General features: G+C 39.7%; 1 protein-coding gene across 2 annotated transcripts in view; it reads right to left on the bottom strand.

The window, feature by feature from the left end:
* Positions 1–1142: 1142 nt before the first annotated feature.
* TENM1 (teneurin transmembrane protein 1) overlaps positions 1143–20312 on the bottom strand; it is a 904402-nt gene continuing 885232 nt past the window's right edge. For both annotated transcript variants that reach the window (XM_086388154.1, XM_086388153.1), the window contains 5 exons: positions 14890–15186; positions 8304–8691; positions 5941–7161; positions 5212–5354; positions 1143–3067 (listed from right to left, as the gene is read on the bottom strand). In XM_086388154.1, coding sequence (XP_086244280.1) covers positions 2309–3067; positions 5212–5354; positions 5941–7161; positions 8304–8691; positions 14890–15186 — 2808 coding nt within the window. In that variant the 3' untranslated portion in view covers positions 1143–2308. The remainder of the gene's footprint in view (positions 3068–5211; positions 5355–5940; positions 7162–8303; positions 8692–14889; positions 15187–20312) is intronic.

Genomic DNA, 20312 nt, shown 5'->3' with positions numbered 1-20312 from the left:
AAATGATACATCATCAGTGAATTGCAAAAAAGTATAATTGCTTAAAATATAAGCAAAATAGACTCTAATATTGACATCTTGGATTAGTGATAAAATACATCATCACATTTATGAATGTACTCTGTATATACAGTTCATAAATCATTTTTCCATTGATTTAAAAGAACATCAGAGGTTCTAGGAACTTAAGGTCCATTTTTAGGCTGGTGTGGAGGTATTCAAATTTTCAACAAGTTTGTGAGTAATTTTAGAATCCTGTCCTGATAAATACTATACCATTAACACAGGCCTGATTCAGGGGAAAAAACTCCAATAGTATGGTTGTAGTCTGGATTAGTCATCTCTTGAGCTGGTGTCCTTCCAATTAAAAAGAGAGATGGGTTCATCATGAATTCTCTCTCTCACAATATGTGTGTAAGAATGTGGTAACCCCAACCTGAAGGTTTTGAAAATGAAATGTTTGGATACACCCTCCCCTGCTGTCTGTGGGTCCTTGCCTTTGTCTCACTCTACTTTGTGTAGTTAGGAGTCAGACTCTTTAAAAACCTTAATGTGAGCCTGGATTCTGACTTTGCATATTTCCCAAAAAGACAGTCATCACAAAGCAAGGCACTGACCCCACACTGCATTTAGGTAGTAGCTGGCAAGAGTCCAAACTGCGACATTCCATCACAAATTCTCCTTCAGACACAGCAAATGTCCAGACTCGGTGATGAAAAGTGCTGAAGCTGGCTCAGGGGATTTCTCCACAGGCCACATTGTGCTGTCCTGTATTTTCATTTGTGGTAACTCACAATTGCACAGCAGCTTACAAAATCTTTGTCACTGGGCACAAATCTCCCAGTTCACCAAGGGGCTTCTTGGATGACAGGATTCATACAGATTGAGAAATTGCAGCTGATATTAACACTAATCCTGATCTTTTTTTCTAAATTTTAAATGATCACAGAACAAAATAACCCTTCCTGGAAAATAGCTATTTTCCCAGGCAGGAGAGATGATTAAATAAATAATAAATGGGCAAAGACAGAGAACTAAAATAACTATCCATATAAATTATCTTAGTAAAAAATAGTCTGCCTCTCTATAATTAGTTGAAATGTGTTAGGTTGGAAAGGGCTCAATTACATTTCCTGACTACGGCTGGGAAATGTTCACTACAGAACTGTACATTTGAAAGATAAATCTAAGTGGGGTAAACAACATGGCAGCAACTTTCGTGATGTTTAGTTTGGTCTTCCCACTGGTACTTTCCTTTCACCTTAATATTATGTCTTTTTTTTTTTTTTTTTTTTTTAAGGTTTTGGCTCTTATGAATTTCTGCAGTAGTAGTGAGTGTAATGTATCGACATCACAGGCATGTATGTCTGTGAAAGCCTTTTTTTTTTTTGTATCAGAATCACACTTGGTAGTAAATTACCTTTCATGTGCACAAAACCATTGGATTAGTGTATAAATACTGAATCACGAATGTGAAACTATGACCAAAACACACCCTATATATAAATGAGAAATTCCTACTTGGGTTAATAAAAGCTATGTTTACATGACACCAATACAGCTGGACAACTGAGTACAAAATGTAGTCAAAACAGGTTGGGTGGGAGGAGAGTCATTGGCCAGCTGCCTTGGTATCATGTATACACAAGCAGATAGTGGCAATTGGGTTTGGTGACCACACCCACAGGGAAGTGTGGTAGACGGAACCCAGCCACCACACGCCAAAACACAGCACAACAACATGGCATTTATTTCAACAAGCAAGGAGGAATCATTAGGGAGGAAGGGTAAATGGGTCCTGATTCTAGGAGATGGTGGCCGAGGACATTTTACACTTCTTTTGAAGTTTCCTGTAACAGATCTGGAACACGTGAAAGAGCTGGTAGTCTTTCGAAACACACGGCTCAGATCCTATTGCACCACCTTTCAAATAGCCCGCAAGTTCTGCCAACAGCTGAGTATGTAACCTTGTGTCGCAACAGAGAACCTCGGGTTCTTGCTTTATATTTGAACATATGCATGGCTCAACAAATTGAAAGTGGTGCTTGCTGAAAACTTTTTTAGTTGTTTGATTTCTACTTGTGTTATTTTGAATACTGCCACACAAGAACTAAAAATCTGTCATTTCTTAAAGAGTTTAAACAAACAATATTAAAATACCATCTTCTGTCACATTGAAAGGCAGTTGGATATGTTTTTCCTCCATATTTACATATACAGAGTTCTGATCTAGAAAACCGATACAATAAACCATTGTATGTTTTAAAAACAGGCAGTCTTTGGTGACGCAAAGGCAGAGTTTTTTCTGTTACCTCCTGCCTATTTCGCTCTGTCTCATAAAGTGAATATTATTGGCACTGTCAGAAAGTTCTAAATACTGCTCGACAGACAAAACAAAATACCCATCATAACCTTGCACTCTCCCGGTACTCAGCAGCTGCTGTTTCTCCCCCTCTGTCCACGCCCGGATCCCCTCTTCCCCTTCTTGCAGCCTTCTTTGTTCCTTAGTCCAGGCCTGGGCCACAGCGCGCTGTCTGGCGATCTCCAACACGTGGTTCTTCTCCTCTTCGACAGTCGTCCCATACCGGATGTTGAAGCACAGAGCCCCATGCTGGAGCTGGATATCTGCAAACCGTCTAGTCCTCCCATTCAACACGGAAGTCATCTGGGACACGGTGACATTGACACCGTTCTCCAGAATGCGCCTCCCCCCAGTGTTACCAATGAGCACCAGGTCTTCCTCCAGAGACCCGAGCTTAATGAAGTAGTGTGTGTCCCTCCCCTCTATGGTAAAATGTAGGTTTTCCAGGTAATGAGCATTGTTGAGAATGGCAGCTAGCCGCCTGCTATCTTCATTGGCTACTCCTATAATATCGGCTGTTACGATGCCATCCTTGATGGCGAATTTTATACCTTTGCCGAAAACAGAAGGGACAGCGGCAAACCTTGGTTGCTTCCCTCCTTCAAGGCACCGTCCATCACCATATCGGGGAGTCATAGGAAGTTGGTCCAAGGAAATGAAATTCCTGAGCTGTTTCTGGAGCTCACATTGAATACCCAGGATGGTCTAGGAAAGAAGAAAGGCACTGAGCAAGTGTAGCAGAGGGTTAGACACTTGTCATATGCTTGATGATCGCAGAAAGCAAAGGTTTGCCAGGTTGCTTCCCCCTTTCCTTAATTTTCTGGTTTGTGATTTAAAAACAAGCCTAATTTGGAATCTCTTCACCGGCGTTTTGGAAAGGAAAAGACTAACAGGTGATTTGATTACCTGGCATATATTTCTTGATATCTTGGTGAGTTAAGGGTTAAGCATAAGCAAATATGTTCAAATTTGATACCATAGAATCCGAGACCTAGAAGGCACTTAAGTGGGTCTGTGTGTGTGCTGAGTCGTTTCAGTCATGTCTGACCCTTTGTGACCCTATGGACCATAGCCCGTAGCTCCTCTGTCCATGGGATTCTTTAGGCAAGAATACTGGAGTGGGTTGCCATGCCCTCCTCCAGGGTATCTTCCCAACCTAGGGATCAAACCCATGTCTCTTACATCTCCTGTATTGGCAGGTGGGTTCTTTATCACAAGTGCCACCTGGGAAGCTCCCCCCAAACAAAGACACTTTATTTTTTCCAATTCAACAGACACTAACTAGCTGTTTATTACTGGATGTAGAGTAATATATTAGCCACAGTGAGGTATAAGGCATCATTCTTACTTTCAAGTAGCTCATGATCTTATACATAACAAGAGCAAATCAGCCAGTTCATGGGTCTTTTTATGTGGATTAAAAAAAAACAAAACACTTTTGAGACTTTCCCGGTGGTCCAGTCCTTAAGAATACACCTGCCAATGCAGGGACACAGGTTTGATCCCTGGTCCCATGCGCCCTAGTGTCTGTGCTCCACAGCAAGAGAAGACACTACAATGAGAAGCCTGCGTAACTCAAATGAAGAGTAGCCTCTGCTTGCTGCAACTAGAGAAAGACTTTCAGCAGCAACAAAGACCCAGAGTGGCCAAAAATAAACATAAATACCTAAAAAACCTCTTTTTAAAAACTATGGCAGATTTCAAACATATTAAGAAATAAACAAGAGAATAATGAACCTCCAGGTATCCATTTAAAAGCATCAGAAATTTCCAAAATTTTGATGAACTTTTTGCAGGACTTTTAATTACAGCTTGGGGCTGGTGCACTGGGATGACCCAGAGGGATGGTATGGGGAGGGAGGTGGGAGGGGGGTTCAGGATGGGGAACATGTGTATACTCGTGGCGGATACATGTTGATGTATGGCAAAACCAATACACTATTGTAAAGTAAAAAAGAATAATAATAATAATAAAAAGCATTTTTACAAAAAGGGATAAGCCTCTAGTACCTACTTAGAATTGCCTTTCACTTACAATTTTTTAATACTTGAATTTCAAGCCCTCCCACCCAAATTTCAGTTTTATTTTGTTAAAGCCATATATGTGTGTGTGTGTGTGTGTGTATATATATCCATTTGCAGACACAGATATTCCTCTTTCTTTCATCTGAAAGAAAAAGTTCCTTCTTGCTTTCACTTTGTATCTCATCAAGTGATGGAATTTCCTGCTGAGCTTTGAATGTTTTGGTATTCCTATTTTTCCAGAAAGTTTCTAATATTTGTTATTTTGCTTCATTGCTCTTACATACTTTTTCTTTATCAGAATAATTTTTTTGACTGCACTGTGTGGCATGCGGATCCTAGTTTTCTGACCAGAAAATGAACCTGTGCCTCCTGAAATGCAAGCTCTGAGTCTTAACCACTGGATCACTAGGTAAGTCCCATTTATCAGAATAATTTGTTATTCCCATGCTTCTAATGCACTATGCTCTGATTTATTTTTCAGCTGGAGATCTGATGTTTTATGTCTCTCAGAGAATAATTTTCTCTCTATAGAATCCATAACTACCCATTTTAGAATCATGAAAGTTCAGTTCCACTTTCCTCTTGTCAGTCTACTGCAGCAGTCATCAAGTCATACGTTGGTCTTTTCTTTTCCCAAAGCTCCAATTCTCTGATCCTTTCCTCATGGAAGCTTTTATCCTACCTCCTCATTAATCATGGACATTTAAGTGGATAGTCAAGAAGACTCAAACAGAAGTAAGCACATATATGTTAATACTATTTCATGGTGTTGGATGCCCTTCTGTTTTTTTCAGCTAAATAGGGATGGTAAAACATTTACTAACCTTTCCAGGATCCCACTCTTGAGTTTTTGTCTGAAGCTGTAGAAGCTCATAAGTTAATTCCAAATTTTCTAATTCTGGTTTGGGAAATCCAGGTAGTACATTGTGTAACTGGAAACCAAATAGCTCCAACCAACTTCCAATATCTGTGAGACACAAAATTTAAAAGAAAAAAAAAAAAACATTTTAAAGCCCATACTTTACAACTTTTGTGGAAAGCTTGAAAGATGCCTTTCCTGCCTTTGATATGTTTAGCCAATGGTAAGTTAGGGATAAGCTCCCCTTTATATCACTCTAAAACATCTGATCCTTTCTCTGGGGAAACCTTTTGATTCATGGATAATCATAGAGATTGGCTCAGTTTACTGTGTGGAAATTCTTAGTGTGGTAGTGGTATTAAGGCCACACAGACTCTGGTATTAGATTTATCTGATGCAACACAATCCTGATTTTTCTTCTGTGAAATTATTTGTAGAAGCTTTTAAGAGTGAAAACTATGAACAGAGAGCTTAAAAGGAAAGAAGAAAATGTACTAGGATGCAAAAGTATCATGTTTTACTCCAACGTGTACAGTTCTGCTCACTCTAGAAGACTAAGGAAGAGATTGACTGCACAATAACTTGTGGGCTAGCTGGCAGGAAGAGGAAGCATCTTTACAAAGGCATTGAGATTATGTGATAAACACCATGGAGCGTTTTCTCTTTAGCATAAAGCATCACGCCATTTAAATACCTGTGGTATACTTGGCAACATCTTGAATTTTGCCAACAGGGTAGTTATTTTCAAAAGAGTAGAGGTTGAATGGTTTAGGAAGGAGGTTCAACTGTTTCCATATATGATGATTAGGCGTCGTCCATCGACCAGCGATAACATCATAATCCCTTTGCCCCAGGTGCACTAGTTTAGTAAGGAAATCATAGAGTCCTCCATGAAAACCAATGATGACCTGAAAGTCAGGATAAGTGTCATGGTAGATATCTCCATAAGGCGTGTACAGTATCTCTTTGATCACCTGACCCCGACTGCTGAACACGGCTAGTGGGGTGCCTGTATTATCACAGGCTACGTAATATTCTTCACCACTGCTTAGCTCCATGGCAATAAGGTGACCTTGGAGATCATAATACAGGGATGTAATCTCTGAGCTGGTGTGGTTGTACAAATGAGTAACTCTTATGGGGTTGGCAAGGTCTGCATAAAAGAACTGGAGGTGCTGTCCAGGGCTGGACTTACTGGCCACACGTCGCCCAAGCCCATCATAGTAATACTGCACAGTCCAACCAGAAGCCTTATTGTAGGCTTTCTGCAGCAGACCATTAGAATTATATTCAAATACGTCATTTCCCCTCTGTCTCAGAAAGCCATCTTCATCCATCTTGTACTGAATTTCTCCAAGTCTGGTGATGCGATCTCGGAGGTCATATCGGAGAGGAGTAAGACGAGCACTATTCCCATGGCTTAAGAGGTTGATGTTCCCATTCAGATCATAACTATAACGCCACTGGGTTTTATCGTTTACAGAGACAGTTTGAAGTTGCCCATCAGCATCATATTCATAGAAGTATCTTGTTATATTGGCATCTACTCCTACTCTGATATCACATATTACCATTTGGCCCATGTTATCATATTGAATAGTCATCCAGTAGGCAATTGCCTTTAGGATTTCATACTGGACTTCAATGACTTGTCCATTGGCGCTGAAGATCTTGGTGTGCTTCATCACGGTAGTAGTTATGACTTGATTTAAATCGTAATTAATTACACTGAACTTTCCAAACTGCTCTGTTCGACCAGAGACATCGACGTATCGGTACAGATCTATGGGCAAAGGGGTTTCATTGATCACAGCTTGCATGCTGGTGACACGGAAGTTGTTGTAGCTGTAGTCAAAGCGAGCATTTACAAGGCCTTCTTCACTGAATCTGAAAATCTGGCGCCCAATAAGAGGTCCTGAAGGGGTCAAAATAAAAATCATGAGAACAATGCAAGAGACTCAATATTGAACAATCAGAAAGTTCTAGTGTTCTTTTCTTTAGTAGTGATGTTTTTACATTCAAAATGAAATATTAGAGATTGATGTTTGATATCTAACGCCCAGACATCTCATCTCATAGATACATAATGTCATCACTGTGGTCACCAAATATGAAAAAAAATTAAAACACTGCATATTATAGTTATAGAATAAATTAATTATAGGAACTTCAGAAGTAATAACCCATTCTCAACTACCCAACCAGTAGTTGAAGTGATGAAACTGATATTATAAACATGCTCTCTTTTTATAATTACTGACAAAAATACTTTCAGTTCATTTAACACATGCTACAAGGTCAGAGGCAATGGCACCCCATTCCGGTACTCTTGCCTGGAAAATCCCATGGACAGAGGAGCATTGTAGGCTGCAGTCCATGGGGTCGCTAGGAGTCAGACACGACTGAGTGACTTCACTGTCACTTTTCACTTTCATTCATTGGAAAAGGAAATGGCAACCCATTCCAGTGTTCTTGTCTGGAGAATCCCAGGGACGGGGGAGCCTGGTGGGCTGCCGTCTATGGGGTCGCACAGAGTCGGACACGACTGAAGCGACTTAGCAACAACAAGGTCAGAAGGTCAGGTTTTGACCAAATCCAGTATTACAGTAACTGGATTTCGGTATTTTATAAACCCACAGGATGAAATATAATAAAAAATGGTGACTTTTGAAGACATGTTGCCATCAACTGAGGCTTATAGAAGTTACACAAGGCTTGAACTAGTTTCAGTGAGACTCATATCTTTGGGAATTTGAGTGAGACTTTGCATCTTTGGGACAATTTGGTGGTGACTAGGGAGGGGTACCCAGTTAGACTAGGTACTTAGAGTTCAACTTTCTTGAGGGCTGAGAGAAAGGGAAATGCACTGTATTTTTTAAGGAATTGGCTTTCACACCATCTATCACATATTTTTCATTTTCAATGGAAGATAATTTGATAACTCAAATTTGGTTGAATTGCGTGTCTGTAAGTTAATGCTTCTATTTCGGACTGTGGCCAGCAAAAACTTTCTAAGACCGATGTGCTTGTATACATCACCATCCTTTTACCACAAACCTGTTTGCCTGTATCTGATTGTGCAAATGAAGCCATCGTGCATCAGATGTATTGTCTTAATCACTCCAGAAGACTCTTCATATGTTAATGTGACCTGGGTGGTATCGTAGAGAATCTCGGACAGCCTTGCTTGTTTGGTGTACTTGTACAAAACTCTGCGCCCTGTCCCCAGATGCAGGGTTTGCAGTAGTCGGCCATCTCGACTGTAGTCTTGGATAAAAGAAGTGCTACTGTCTGGTGGGGTGTAGATGTTCCGGTAGTAGCCCACCGAAAGCATGGTTTGTAAGCTGTGGCGCACCATACTAGGCATGGTGACTGAGAGCAGACAATCCGATTGGTCGTACTCAAAGATATAACGCCGCTGGCTATGTAAGAGAAGCATCACAGACTGAAACGAGACAAAGGTACGACAGCATAATAGTACCACTAAAGTTGACGAGATTAAAGAAAATACCCATTCATCCTTTCAGTACAAAGTCATCGAGCACTTCCTGTGTGCCGGGCACTGTGGTGGACCCTAGTTATACAGTGGCAATAATGTGTCTGTCCTCATGGAATTTACAGATTACTGGAGGAGAAAGACAAATAACCAAACAACTACAATATAGTGTGAAATGTGTTATGACAGAGGAAATTCCAGGGTGCTTATGGGAGGTGGAGGAAGAGCAGCAACCGAGACTTAAGAGGTCAAGAAAGGCGTCCTGGAGACCGTGACATTTACAGTTGAGACCTAAAGGGTGACTAGGCGTGGCCAGATGAAGGCAGGGAGGTGGGTGGGCTGGATGGGGAGAGTACTCCTGACACAGAGCAGAACATTGTGAGTGGCTAGATAAGAAAGAGAACATGGTTTTTTCAAAGAACATGGGGCATTTGGCGTGGCCAGAGCATGGGTATGTTGGAAGGGATGGGTAAATGGCAAGTGATGAAGCCAGTCAGGTAGGCTGGGTTTAGATCACACTTTCTAAGCCGTGCTAAGGAGTTTGGACTTTTACCTGTTGACAACAAGGGAACCACTGAAAGCAGATGGAAGGAGAGGACACTTGTGCCACTGGAAAAAACAATCCAGTTGGTATTTCAGAAAGGTTACTATTGCTTCAATGTGGAGATGAATTGGAGGGAGGGACACAGAGGGCAGGGCATGCCATATATTAAGTATTAGTCACCAAAAATTACTAATTGAGTTCATATAGCAGATGTCTTTCTGAAAAGTAGTATATAAAATATTATCATTACAGTGATCCCCCCTTATCAGCAGTTTTGCTTTCTGAGTCACCCACAGTCAACTGCTGTCTGAAAATATTCAATGGAAAATTCCAGAAATAAACAGTTCCTAAGCTTTCCAATGCATGCTGTTCTGAGTAGTATGATGAAATCTCATGCTGTCCTTCCCAGGACGTGAATCATCTCTTTGTTCAGTGCATCCATGCTATATATGCTACCCGCCCGATAGTACAGGAAATAACATAGTATATATAGGCTTCTCTACTATTCCCACTTTCAGGCGTCCATGGAGGGGTCTTGGAGTGTATCCCCTGTGGGCGAGGAGGGACTACTGCACAGCTTTACAATTCATGTTTTAAATGATATGAAGGAAACATGCCATTAAAAGTGGAGAATTCTCTGGTTATGCAAGCCCTCCCACCCCAACTGATCTGTATTTCAGAAAGTTATTTGTTGAGGTATAATGCCATGCATGTAACAGGTGTTTCATTGATATTGGTTTATCTTATTCTAATTTTAAATATAGTCATAAAAGGAACACTGAAGGAGAACTCAAACTCTATTTTTAATTGAAAAGCATTTAAATCTCATCTTTTAATAAAAATTGCTCACCCCTGGAAATTCTGATGTATCTCCCCAAGGGAGATTTTACCCTTACTTTCTAGAGAATTGGCTTATCAAGCAAAAAGATTTAGTTGAGCTTTATTTTCTGAAGTTTCTGTTATGAAAACAATAGGTACCATTTCATCTTTTAAATATAAACTACATAAATATTAATGAATTACAGAAGCATATATAATGTACATTTAAATCTTCTAAATATGAAATTATATTCTAATATTGAACATGCTTCTTGAAACTGCATGTCCTCCCTGCTCTTCTGAGAATTGATTTCAAATCACATGTCAATACCATGAAGTCAAAGTCAGCACTTATTTGCTCATTGGCTTATCCTTTCTCGCTTTTCCACCAGGTACTCTGCCTGGGGATACAGAGCCGTGTGTGGAAACCCTGTCACCTCATAACCTGTGGATACTCTGCAACTCCAGAAACCCTGCTGAACAGAAGGTGGGAGACGTGGAAGTCCTGCCTGGGCACGAGGACACAAAGGGACCACCCTTGACCAAGGCAGAACTCAACAGAACCTAAGGTGAGACTGGTAGGCAATGCCTCTTTGCTGAAAGCCAGATTTCTCAGCTCCTTTCCACTCTCGTCTGTCAACTTGCCATGAACAAATGACATCTGTCACCTGCGAGGCGGGCCAGGGACAGTCACCATATGGTTCGCACACATTATCCAGTACCAGCCTGCCTTTTCCAGTTGCTGCACCAGCCTTGCCAAACATTTATAGCACATCACCACTGCATTCTCTCCCTGCTCTCATCTTCCGTGCTGTAGTAAACCACAGCCTGACCCTGTTCCTAGGTGGTGCTGATGCTGTGCTGCCCAAGAATGTGGATGATGTGATTAGAAATCTTGTGAATGTAACTGTTGTGTGGCCAGAATAGCATTTAGCTCTCACTTGGCTACTTTGTCACTTTGGGTGGGCATTGTTATCAGTTTGTTCAAAAAAATATACTTATAAGTCCATCCAATGCCCCCAGCGCTGCTATAGAATAAAAGGTCATTTCTTATTAGTCCAAACACTAGAATTTTATATTTAGTATTTTCCAAAAAGTTGATTGTGAGAACTGAAATGATTGTGAGATCATTGTAAAGAAGAAAACTAAAACCATGGCTGCATATTCATTTGAACAGGAGTAGAAATGAGAGATGGGTTTCCCAGGTAGCTCAAACAGTAAAGAATCTGCCTGCAATATGGGAGGCTGGGGTTTGATTCCCTGGATCAGGAAGATCCCCTGGAGAAGGCCATGGCAACCCACTCCAGTATTCTTGCCTGGAGAATTCCATAGACAGAGGAGCTTGGCGGGCTACAGTCCATGGGGTCGCAAAGAGTCGGACACGACTGAGTGACTAACACTTTCAGAAATGAGAGACGGCAGAAATTTGAAAAAGTAAGGCATCTGAATGACCACCAGATGGCAGTGTGGGGCCACCTGGAAGCGCAAGCCAAAGGCTGCATTCTCTCCCTCTAGGCAGCCTTTGAAAACTTCAGCCCCAAAGAGGCAATTTTGTGTAAATGTATCAGACTTAAGCATCTTATTAAATGATTATAAAATATATTTAAATGCATTTAAAATGAAGTTCTTAAGAATGTTTTTAGGAAATGGAAAGATTTACATTTCCTGTAATACAAAATTTTAGCCCCACAAGTCTTCAAAATATAATTAACTCAGGGAAGGCTCATGAATCAAGACAGACAATTAATGACCACATAGAGAAAATTTAAGAAACAATAATTGATTTTTTTTATTAGAGAAGAGATCATTTAAGCAACCACAGCTATTACCCAAATAATTATTTTTCTCCTAATGGCTACAAACCATTGTGCATGAAAATGATACCCATAATTTTTACTTACTCTAGAGGAAGTCAAATAATTTTTACAAAATTTCTGCACACTGAGGTAAAATATTTGCTGTTTGCTTTTTTCAATATATCATGGTATAGGGATGCCAAGCAAATGTATAAAGGTACAAAGAGAAGTATTTTGAGGCATAAAAAGAGATTTATATTTTTAAAGTTGGAGAACTGTTACTTCAAAATATAGTTCTGGAGCCAGCCTCTTAGTCTTGCTCTGCCCCAGACATAGTGAAAGAATGTTCTAGCAAAGGCCACGATAAAGAGAGGACTAGAAAAGAGCACAGGAGGCACAGAACTTCATCACCTCCCTGGAAGAGTACATGTAAATTGGATTTTGGTAAATTGAATATTCTTTCCTTTTTCTTTCTAGAATCACAATTTCAAAGATACTTTAATTTCCTTCCATCCTTCTGTTCTTTCCTGTTTTAATTCACCTTCAGGTAGCAGTAGGTGCTAGCACTAAGTTTTCCAACTTAATACATACTAGAATAAATATCAGAATGCATAATTTAAATGGAAAGAAACTTTTATTGAATGACTAGATATGCCAGGTGCTTTATATTAAGTTATTTCATTTAATTGCTGCTTCTATTCAGTGAATTAATTATTATCACTGGTAATAATGTTAATAAAATCAATCTCGTGATAAATGATTTTTGGAAAGTAAAGAACCATTCCATAATTATGGGTTTTGTAGGCTCTGAGTTTTGCATAATAGCATTGCTTAAGTCAGGGGCTACCTGGTAATTAGAGAACAAATTAAATGTAAGATTCAGAAAGGGAGAAAAGTCAGCTGAAAGGCACAAGTGATTTGGCTCGTCTCACTGGTCAATAAATGAGTTTTGGGGAGTTGCTGGGGCTTTTATCCATACATTACTCTGTGTCAATAAGGTCTTATTTCTGTCCACTGCAGACACTGACAGTCTCAGGGAGTTTCTTTGTTTTGTTTTTAAAGAATTATTGCCAAGTAAGTTTCTACAGCCAAAAGAATTTATGTGAAAAAGAAGAATTCATGTGAAATTTGCTTCACATGATTCTTTGCTGAAATAACTGTGATGAAGTAATCAGTTAATTTAGAAAAGGGAAACAATAAAATTCTTCATTAATGTCAGAGAAGAGGCTAAATAACTGAAGTTTAAGTTTCAACAAGCTTTTCTGTCACTGTATAGACAGTTTAAAGGGAAAGATTTATGAGACCTAGAAGCAATTGTCTATAGGCAGTTAGCTCAGCAGCCAGACTGTGGCGCTAATGAGGTTAAGGCTCTGAGTTCAAACCTATAAATATTCCTGTGGGATCTTAGTTCCCCAACCAGGGATTGAACCTGGGTCCTTGGCAGTGAAAGCGTGGCATCCTAACCACTGGACTGTGAGGGAAGTCCCTCAAAGCTGTACATACTCCTAAGGCATGTCAGCTCCTTCACGAGTCACATGTAGACCTGTGGGAGGATCAGAGCAAACAAATCCTCATTCTTGAAAAAACTAATCAGCCTATATTCTGCTAGTGATCAGTGGCACCTTTTTCTCTTTTTTTCATATAAGGTCATCTTACATGCCTTGCCTCTGTGAACATACAACAAATATTTGGATTCAGTTAATTTTGTAATAAGTTTAGCACTTTGTGGACATTAATCGTATGATTTTGCTAATCATTCTTGTTAACCAAAATTCAAAAGAGAAAACACCCACTCTATAAGATTCAGATGTTCCCAGTGTAGAGTGCGGATTAGAGATTTCATTGATTTCTTCAGCAGAAAAGGACAGAGGGTACAGACAGCAAAGGACTCAGTCCTTTACCCTGGCTCCCAAGTGGAGTTCTGCTTTATCTCCTAGACATTTCTAATTTGGCAAATTTCCCAGTGACTGACTCTGGGAAATAGTACAATGGCTTTATAATAACATACAACCCCTGGCACACTTTAAAAAAAGCTTTCAGGGGTATATCAAAAGGCCTAGCATTATTTGGTGCAAATAGTGAAATTTCACCATGTGAGTTATGAGCACCCATGACTTTTCTAAGAACTTCTAGGGGTTAATCCATACTGACTCCCCTTGAAACCTCAGGGGAAAAAGTTTTTCAGTTTTCCCAGAAATTAATTCAGGACTAATGAACTGAGTTGAAAGGATAGATTTAGGGGAAAAGAGACAGCATCTTAGGATGTCAGAAATTGAGATGGCAGACAGAGATCAATTTCTCTTATTGTCTTCTGCTACTGGTCTGGCTAGAAACCATTTTGCTGTGTGAGGCTGATGTTTGACAAATGGATCCAGGGGGTGGATTAAAATCCTTGCCCATTCCCAGCAGACAGAGACCAGGAGCTCCCATTACAGATGCTACTGGAGACTCATTGTGTACAAAGGAGTACTAACACCAAGGGAGCCCCACTGCTACTATTTCCTCAGAACCATTCCTTGGGAAAATATGTCCTCCAATGTATACCACTAAACCGTCACTGACTATCCTAACAAAATTAGAATTCCATATCCTCTGTGCAAGAGCCTCTTTTCCAGAGCTGAGATACATTAACATGCAATTTTATAATTTTCTACCTATTTTACTTCAGTGTGAGCTTTCATAGTAATAAAGATACATCTTCAGGAGCATGAACAAATATGCTCAAATGAGGAGAAAGCTAAGCCATTATCCTGACTTCAGTTTGAAAGAGTACCTGGCAGAGAGTGGGGCTAGGGAAAGTTTTCAGCTGAAAAACAGCTTATCCTTGTAGGTATAATTTGTGGTGGTTGTTGTTGCTACTTTTATGGAACAGGACAGCCAGAATACAGACTTCACTCCCACAGGTCCTCAGCAAGGCAGGTAATCAGTGCTGCTTTCAATGTTCTCATTCAGAAACTCAGAACTAGTTTATTTTCCCTACACACTTACCTTTTCTAAGTAGGTATAGCTCCAAATTTTCCCATCAGCCCAAGTTCTTGAAATTATTTTTCCACTCTGGTCATATTCCATTTTTTCATTCCATGTCCCTCTTTGAATAAATGTCACCAATCCCGAAGGTGAATATGTGATGTTCACTTCATTATATCTGCTTACAGGAGACCACAGAACAGGTCGTCCAGTCTGGTCATAAAGAATTCGAAGGGTGAATTTCCGATGGTCATCATAGATCTTGCCTGTGCGAGTCATATGATCAAAATCGATGGACAGCAGGTTTCTGTTATGGGCCTACAAAAAAGAGATAGGAAGTACATTTGAAGCACTGCCTTAGTTCCCCTCATCAAGGGCATTCACAATCCCAAAGCTTTTTCTGTTTCTCCAGCAATGGGGTCTCTCTTGCCTTTGAATCTGCATGGCTTCTCCTTGGATGACAACCTGTCTTTATTCTCCCAGGAGACTTTACAACCTTGGAAGGCCGGGGCCATGTCTTAACTACTGGGATGTGCCAGATTCTCAGCATATGGTTGTTGACTGTTTTTTTCCAACTCAAGTCTCAACTGTGCTGATCCAGTTTTCAGTGATTATGTAATCTTACTTTATGTAAGTCAGACGCCTACAGAGGAATGGGGCTTCCTCCCCTGCTTTTAACAATGAAGTGGCTAGAACATAGAATGGTCAATTATTTACATAATTAGCAAGCAGGAAAAAGGAATATAGAGAGCCCCCTCTAATTTATACAGAGATTCCCTTCTCTGGCTTCCTCGTTCCTCTGGGCATGGAGTTTTATTGTAATACTTTGCATCTATCACAGGGGAACACAGAGCAACTCAGACTGTCTCCTAGACATGAAAGCCCACTCAGCAGTGTCTGCCTGGAGGCCAGCAGGTAACTGTGGGAGGTATTGGTAGGTCCCCCAGTACTTGCAAGGGGGGCACCATTCAATGAGGTTGTGCAGCTTTAAGTCGTTGCCTCCTCCATTGGCCTAAAATAATCTTTATGCCAAAGAGGAATATTTTGGGGTGGCAAATTCATCTCCCCTACAAATAAACACGGAGAAACTTTGAGAAATGTAAACAACAGTGACCCGGGAGTCAGGAGACTGAAGTAGCTGCTTGTCTGTGCTAATTTTTTCTACTTGGGCCTTATTTTTCATCTACAGTCATTTTTTCTACTTGGGCCTTAGTTTTCATCTGTGAAACGGGAGTAATGTTTAACACTCAACATCACACACCTGTGCTAAGAATTAAATGAGATTACATATACAGGTACCTGGTGATGTATAAAAACAATATTAGTAATTGTTATTTTTATTACTTTTAAAAATATTTATTTATTTTCTGCCATACCACAGGGCATGTGGGATCTTAGTTCCTCAACCAGAGATCAAACGTGTACCCCCTGCAGTGGAAGCGCGAAGTCTTAACTTTCCTAACCACCAGGGAGGTCTCAGTAATTGTTATTTTTAGATATGATTACTCTTCTCATCTCAGTTAGGCTTCTAAATGGGCCCATGTGTCAGATTCCAAAGTGACTGTAGGAACTGTCAACATGATCCAGGACAGAGTGTTAAATATCTGGTTAATGAGGTAGGGGAAAAAATTCAACATTAGGGTTTGACTACATTAATCATACTCATACTAAACCAATTCACTAGCTATTCAACTAAACTTTATGATAATTCATTTAAAATTTTTGTGGTCAAGGATTCCTTTAATTATCTGAAAGCTATACACTGTTTCCCCAGAAAAATGCATATAAACACATCAATGAACATTTTAAACAAAATCTCAAGTGGGCTCTGAAATCATGAAACTTTTAGGGGTCTTGAGTCCAATTTCAAAAACCTCAGAAAGAGGTTTTAAAAAATGTTAATTTTTTTTGCTGTTTAAAAAACTGAGATAAAACTGACATAAAACATTATATTAGTTTTAGGTGTATGGTATGATTCAGTATTGGTATATATTTCAAAATAATCACCACGATAAATCTAGTTGACATCCATCACCACATGTAGTTACAATTTTTTTTCCAGAGATGAGGACTTTTAAGATCTATTCTCTTAGCAACTGTCAAGTATACAATACAGTATTATTCACTATAGTCACCATGCTGTACATTACATGCTCATATCTTTTAACTGAAACTTTGTACCTTTTGACCTCCTCCACCCATTTCACCCACCCTTCACTCCCTGCCTCTGGCCACCACCAATCTGTTCTCTCTCTGTATCTATTAGCTCTTTTTTTTTGCAGGGGGTGGGATTCAACATCTAAATGAGATGCAGAATTTTTATCTTAGTGGCCTGGATGAGTGCAAAGCCAACATTCTCATTTCAGACTCTGGTCTTCCTTTGCTCCTTTTATGCACTTTGCTCTTTAAAATAACCTCTTTAAGTACCTCCCTCCAATTATAAAAGTGATATTTTTCCATTGCAGAAAAACTGGAAAGTATAGAAATATACAAAGAAAGTAATTATCTGTAATCCTATCCTCCAGCATGAATCACTGCTAATCACTGCTAATCATTTCCAGCATTTCATACCCACTTTTTAAAAATATAATCTTACACTTAAAGAATACAACAAGAATTGTTTCATATCCTACTGTTCAGCTTATGTTTTATCTCCATCATTCCTCATGTTATTAGATCTTCTGAATATGTGGATTTTAATGGTTATATCAACATGATAAACATTTATCTATCCTTTCTCCTATTGTTGGAAATTAGTTTTTGTTGTCCATTTTTCTTTCAATGTTCATGATTTGTTGAGAAGTTTTGTAAGTAATTATTTCCTTAATACAAACCCTATAAGGGAAATTACTGGGTCAAATGATAACATATTAAAGACTCCTGCTGCAACTTGAGATATTACTTTACAGTGCACAAAGGTTTACAAATGTATGCTCTTATTAACTAGCAGTGGAGGAGTTCCTGTCTGCATTGTAACCAGCACTGAGGATTATCATTGTTAGTAAGCTTTTCCCAATATGAGAGTGGAGAAAACGGTATGTTATTGTGGTTTAAATTTGCATGTATTTAATTACCAATGAGATTGAACCGTTTTAAATGGCTATTGGCCACACCTATGTCTTCTATGAATTGTCTGCTATTTTCAACGTTTTTGGTTTCAGTTTCTTTATCAGCCAGCTAGGGCTAATGATATTTGCCCTTAGTTTTGAGCTGCAGGAAAAAAAAAAAAAAAAAGGACAGCAAGTGTTCCATGCTATGAATTCCAGAAGACTAGTGATTAGATAGTCCAATTATTTGGGAGGAAGTCTTGCTAGCTGCAGTGGTAGGTTTCATTCATGGAATAGAGCCACAGATCGGGAAGCGTGACTCTAACCACCTGTAGCCTATGTGTGCAGTGTTGTAGCATAAATACAAACTAACCTGCTGTTATAACCTAAAAGGTGATAGAGAAGCACATATTTCCTGTCTTTTGATACACAGGGCTTGGAAACCTACACAAAACCAGGTGTTCTTTCTTCAACTACCTTTCCTGTGGTTTTATAGCCACATATCTCTAACTGTAACACTGTTCATTTACAATAGCTGTAAAATATCCATGTACTCCCAGAGACAGTTGTAACTGTTACAATTTATGTTATAATGGTAGTTAAAGAGCCAAAGTATCAAGTGATTTTCAGTTCAACTAAATTTGTGGTTTTATTTGTCTGATAGATTAAGTTTACTACTCAAGAACACATTTCTTAATAAAATCATTACAGCGACACAAGCAAGGGACCACTGTTGAAAATCCACTACAAAGCGAGCAGAGGAAAAGTCTGCTTAATGTTCCTTCTCTGCCTGTCAAGACTTATGCTACCATGCTTCTCCGTTTTTGGATAATGCACTCTGATATTCAGATGTTGCTGAAACACTAGTTTCAAAGTCAGGTTTGGAAGGTAATGTGAAATTTGGCTCAGAGCTGCAAGGGGATGAAAGAATTGAAGATACCACAGCCCTCCATCTGGCGAGTCTCCTGTGGAACTTGTGAGAAGACTGTGGGAAAGAATGGTTTTCTTAGGTAAGCTCCTTGACCTTCCTTCTTGACTGCCTATGTGACTCCAGCCTGTATGGCAGGAAGCAGAACTAGGCTGACCGCCTCTGACTGCTGGGATCATGAGCGAGGTTGGAAAAGCAACGTGTTCATACAAGCTATTGTTTGCCTGAAAGACAGTAATAGCCCTTGACCCAAGTGTGGGCCATCAATCCTTATTTCAGCTCTTCCCCCAAACAATCTATAGCAATCCCTGACCTGGAAAAGAGAGGGGCAAAGCAAAGGTTGACGTTTGAGAATAGCCCCAAGTTAAAAAGGGTCCCTTTGGACAAGCTGCACATTGAACGAGAGATCTGAGTTTGGCAACTGATGAGCTGTCCACTGGGGTAAGGAAGCTGGACGTGGTAAAATTTTTCATAAGAAAGGATGTATTTGTGCTTTAATTTATTCTTTGGTTTTCCTTAGGCTTTTTTTCAGCTTTGCTGAAGACAAGTAAGGAGAAAGGCTTGCTTTTTGTTCACACTTGGACCAGAGAGGAAAGAGGAAAGAGTATGCCCTGGGGAGCCATGGGTTGTGTTGCCAGCAGGAATCAACGTACCTGCAAAGCATGGGCACAGGCCAAAGATCCAAAGAAAGGTGTCCTCTGCCTCCCCCCAGAGCCTTTCCTTGCTCTTTCTGAGGAGTTTGTGTTTTAATTGCTTAAGAGACAGTCCTTTCAACTCCCTTCAATTTGAAACTCATTCAATTAGTAGCCTAAAGATTATATTAGGTTGATCTATAAGACAACTGCTGGTGTTTGAGTGTTTTTTGGTCTACGAAAAGGGCAGCTTGCTATGGTTTAACCCAACACACACACACACCAACAGGAAAGTATTTAATCAAGAGCAAATTAACTTAGTGTAAAACTGTGCAAGTTAAATGGTATGGCAGAAATCAGGTGAGAGGAATGAATAAGGTTTTGAAGAAGAACTGGTATGCTCATTCGCACATACACACACAGTGCTAAACTCTAAGCTACAATCAGAGCAGCTGATTTTCTTTCGCAAGAAAGGAGGAGAAGGCTGAATTTTCAAGAATGCTATCTAGCATTTCAACTCACAATGCAACTGAGGTACCTGTTAGATTTTTGCTGAAGAAGTTTGAAGGTGAATAAGTCAGATGGGCCAAATATTCACTCTGTGGTTTGGAAGACATACTGCATTTAAGTTTCATGAAGCTGTGAGAATGGATGCAGGAGTCAGAGCTGCTTTTAAATTGGGACATGCTCCTTTATTCTCGCTGGTTTAAAGGTAGTTAGTACTTGATTTTTAGATATTGATCAATACAATTCTAAAGACTTTATTTTTGACTGATATTGCTATGCTGACAATCAAAACCCACTTAGGCTTACTTTTATTTCAGAGTGGCCTACAAA

The sequence above is a fragment of the Bos grunniens genome, chromosome X, assembly GCF_055505025.1.
Source record: "Bos grunniens cultivar Pamir isolate PY7600 chromosome X, Bosgru_T2T1.0, whole genome shotgun sequence".
NCBI lineage: Eukaryota > Metazoa > Chordata > Mammalia > Artiodactyla > Bovidae > Bos > Bos grunniens.
The sequence above is the reverse complement of the archived record's forward strand: the minus strand, read 5'-3'. Positions and strand labels throughout refer to the sequence as shown.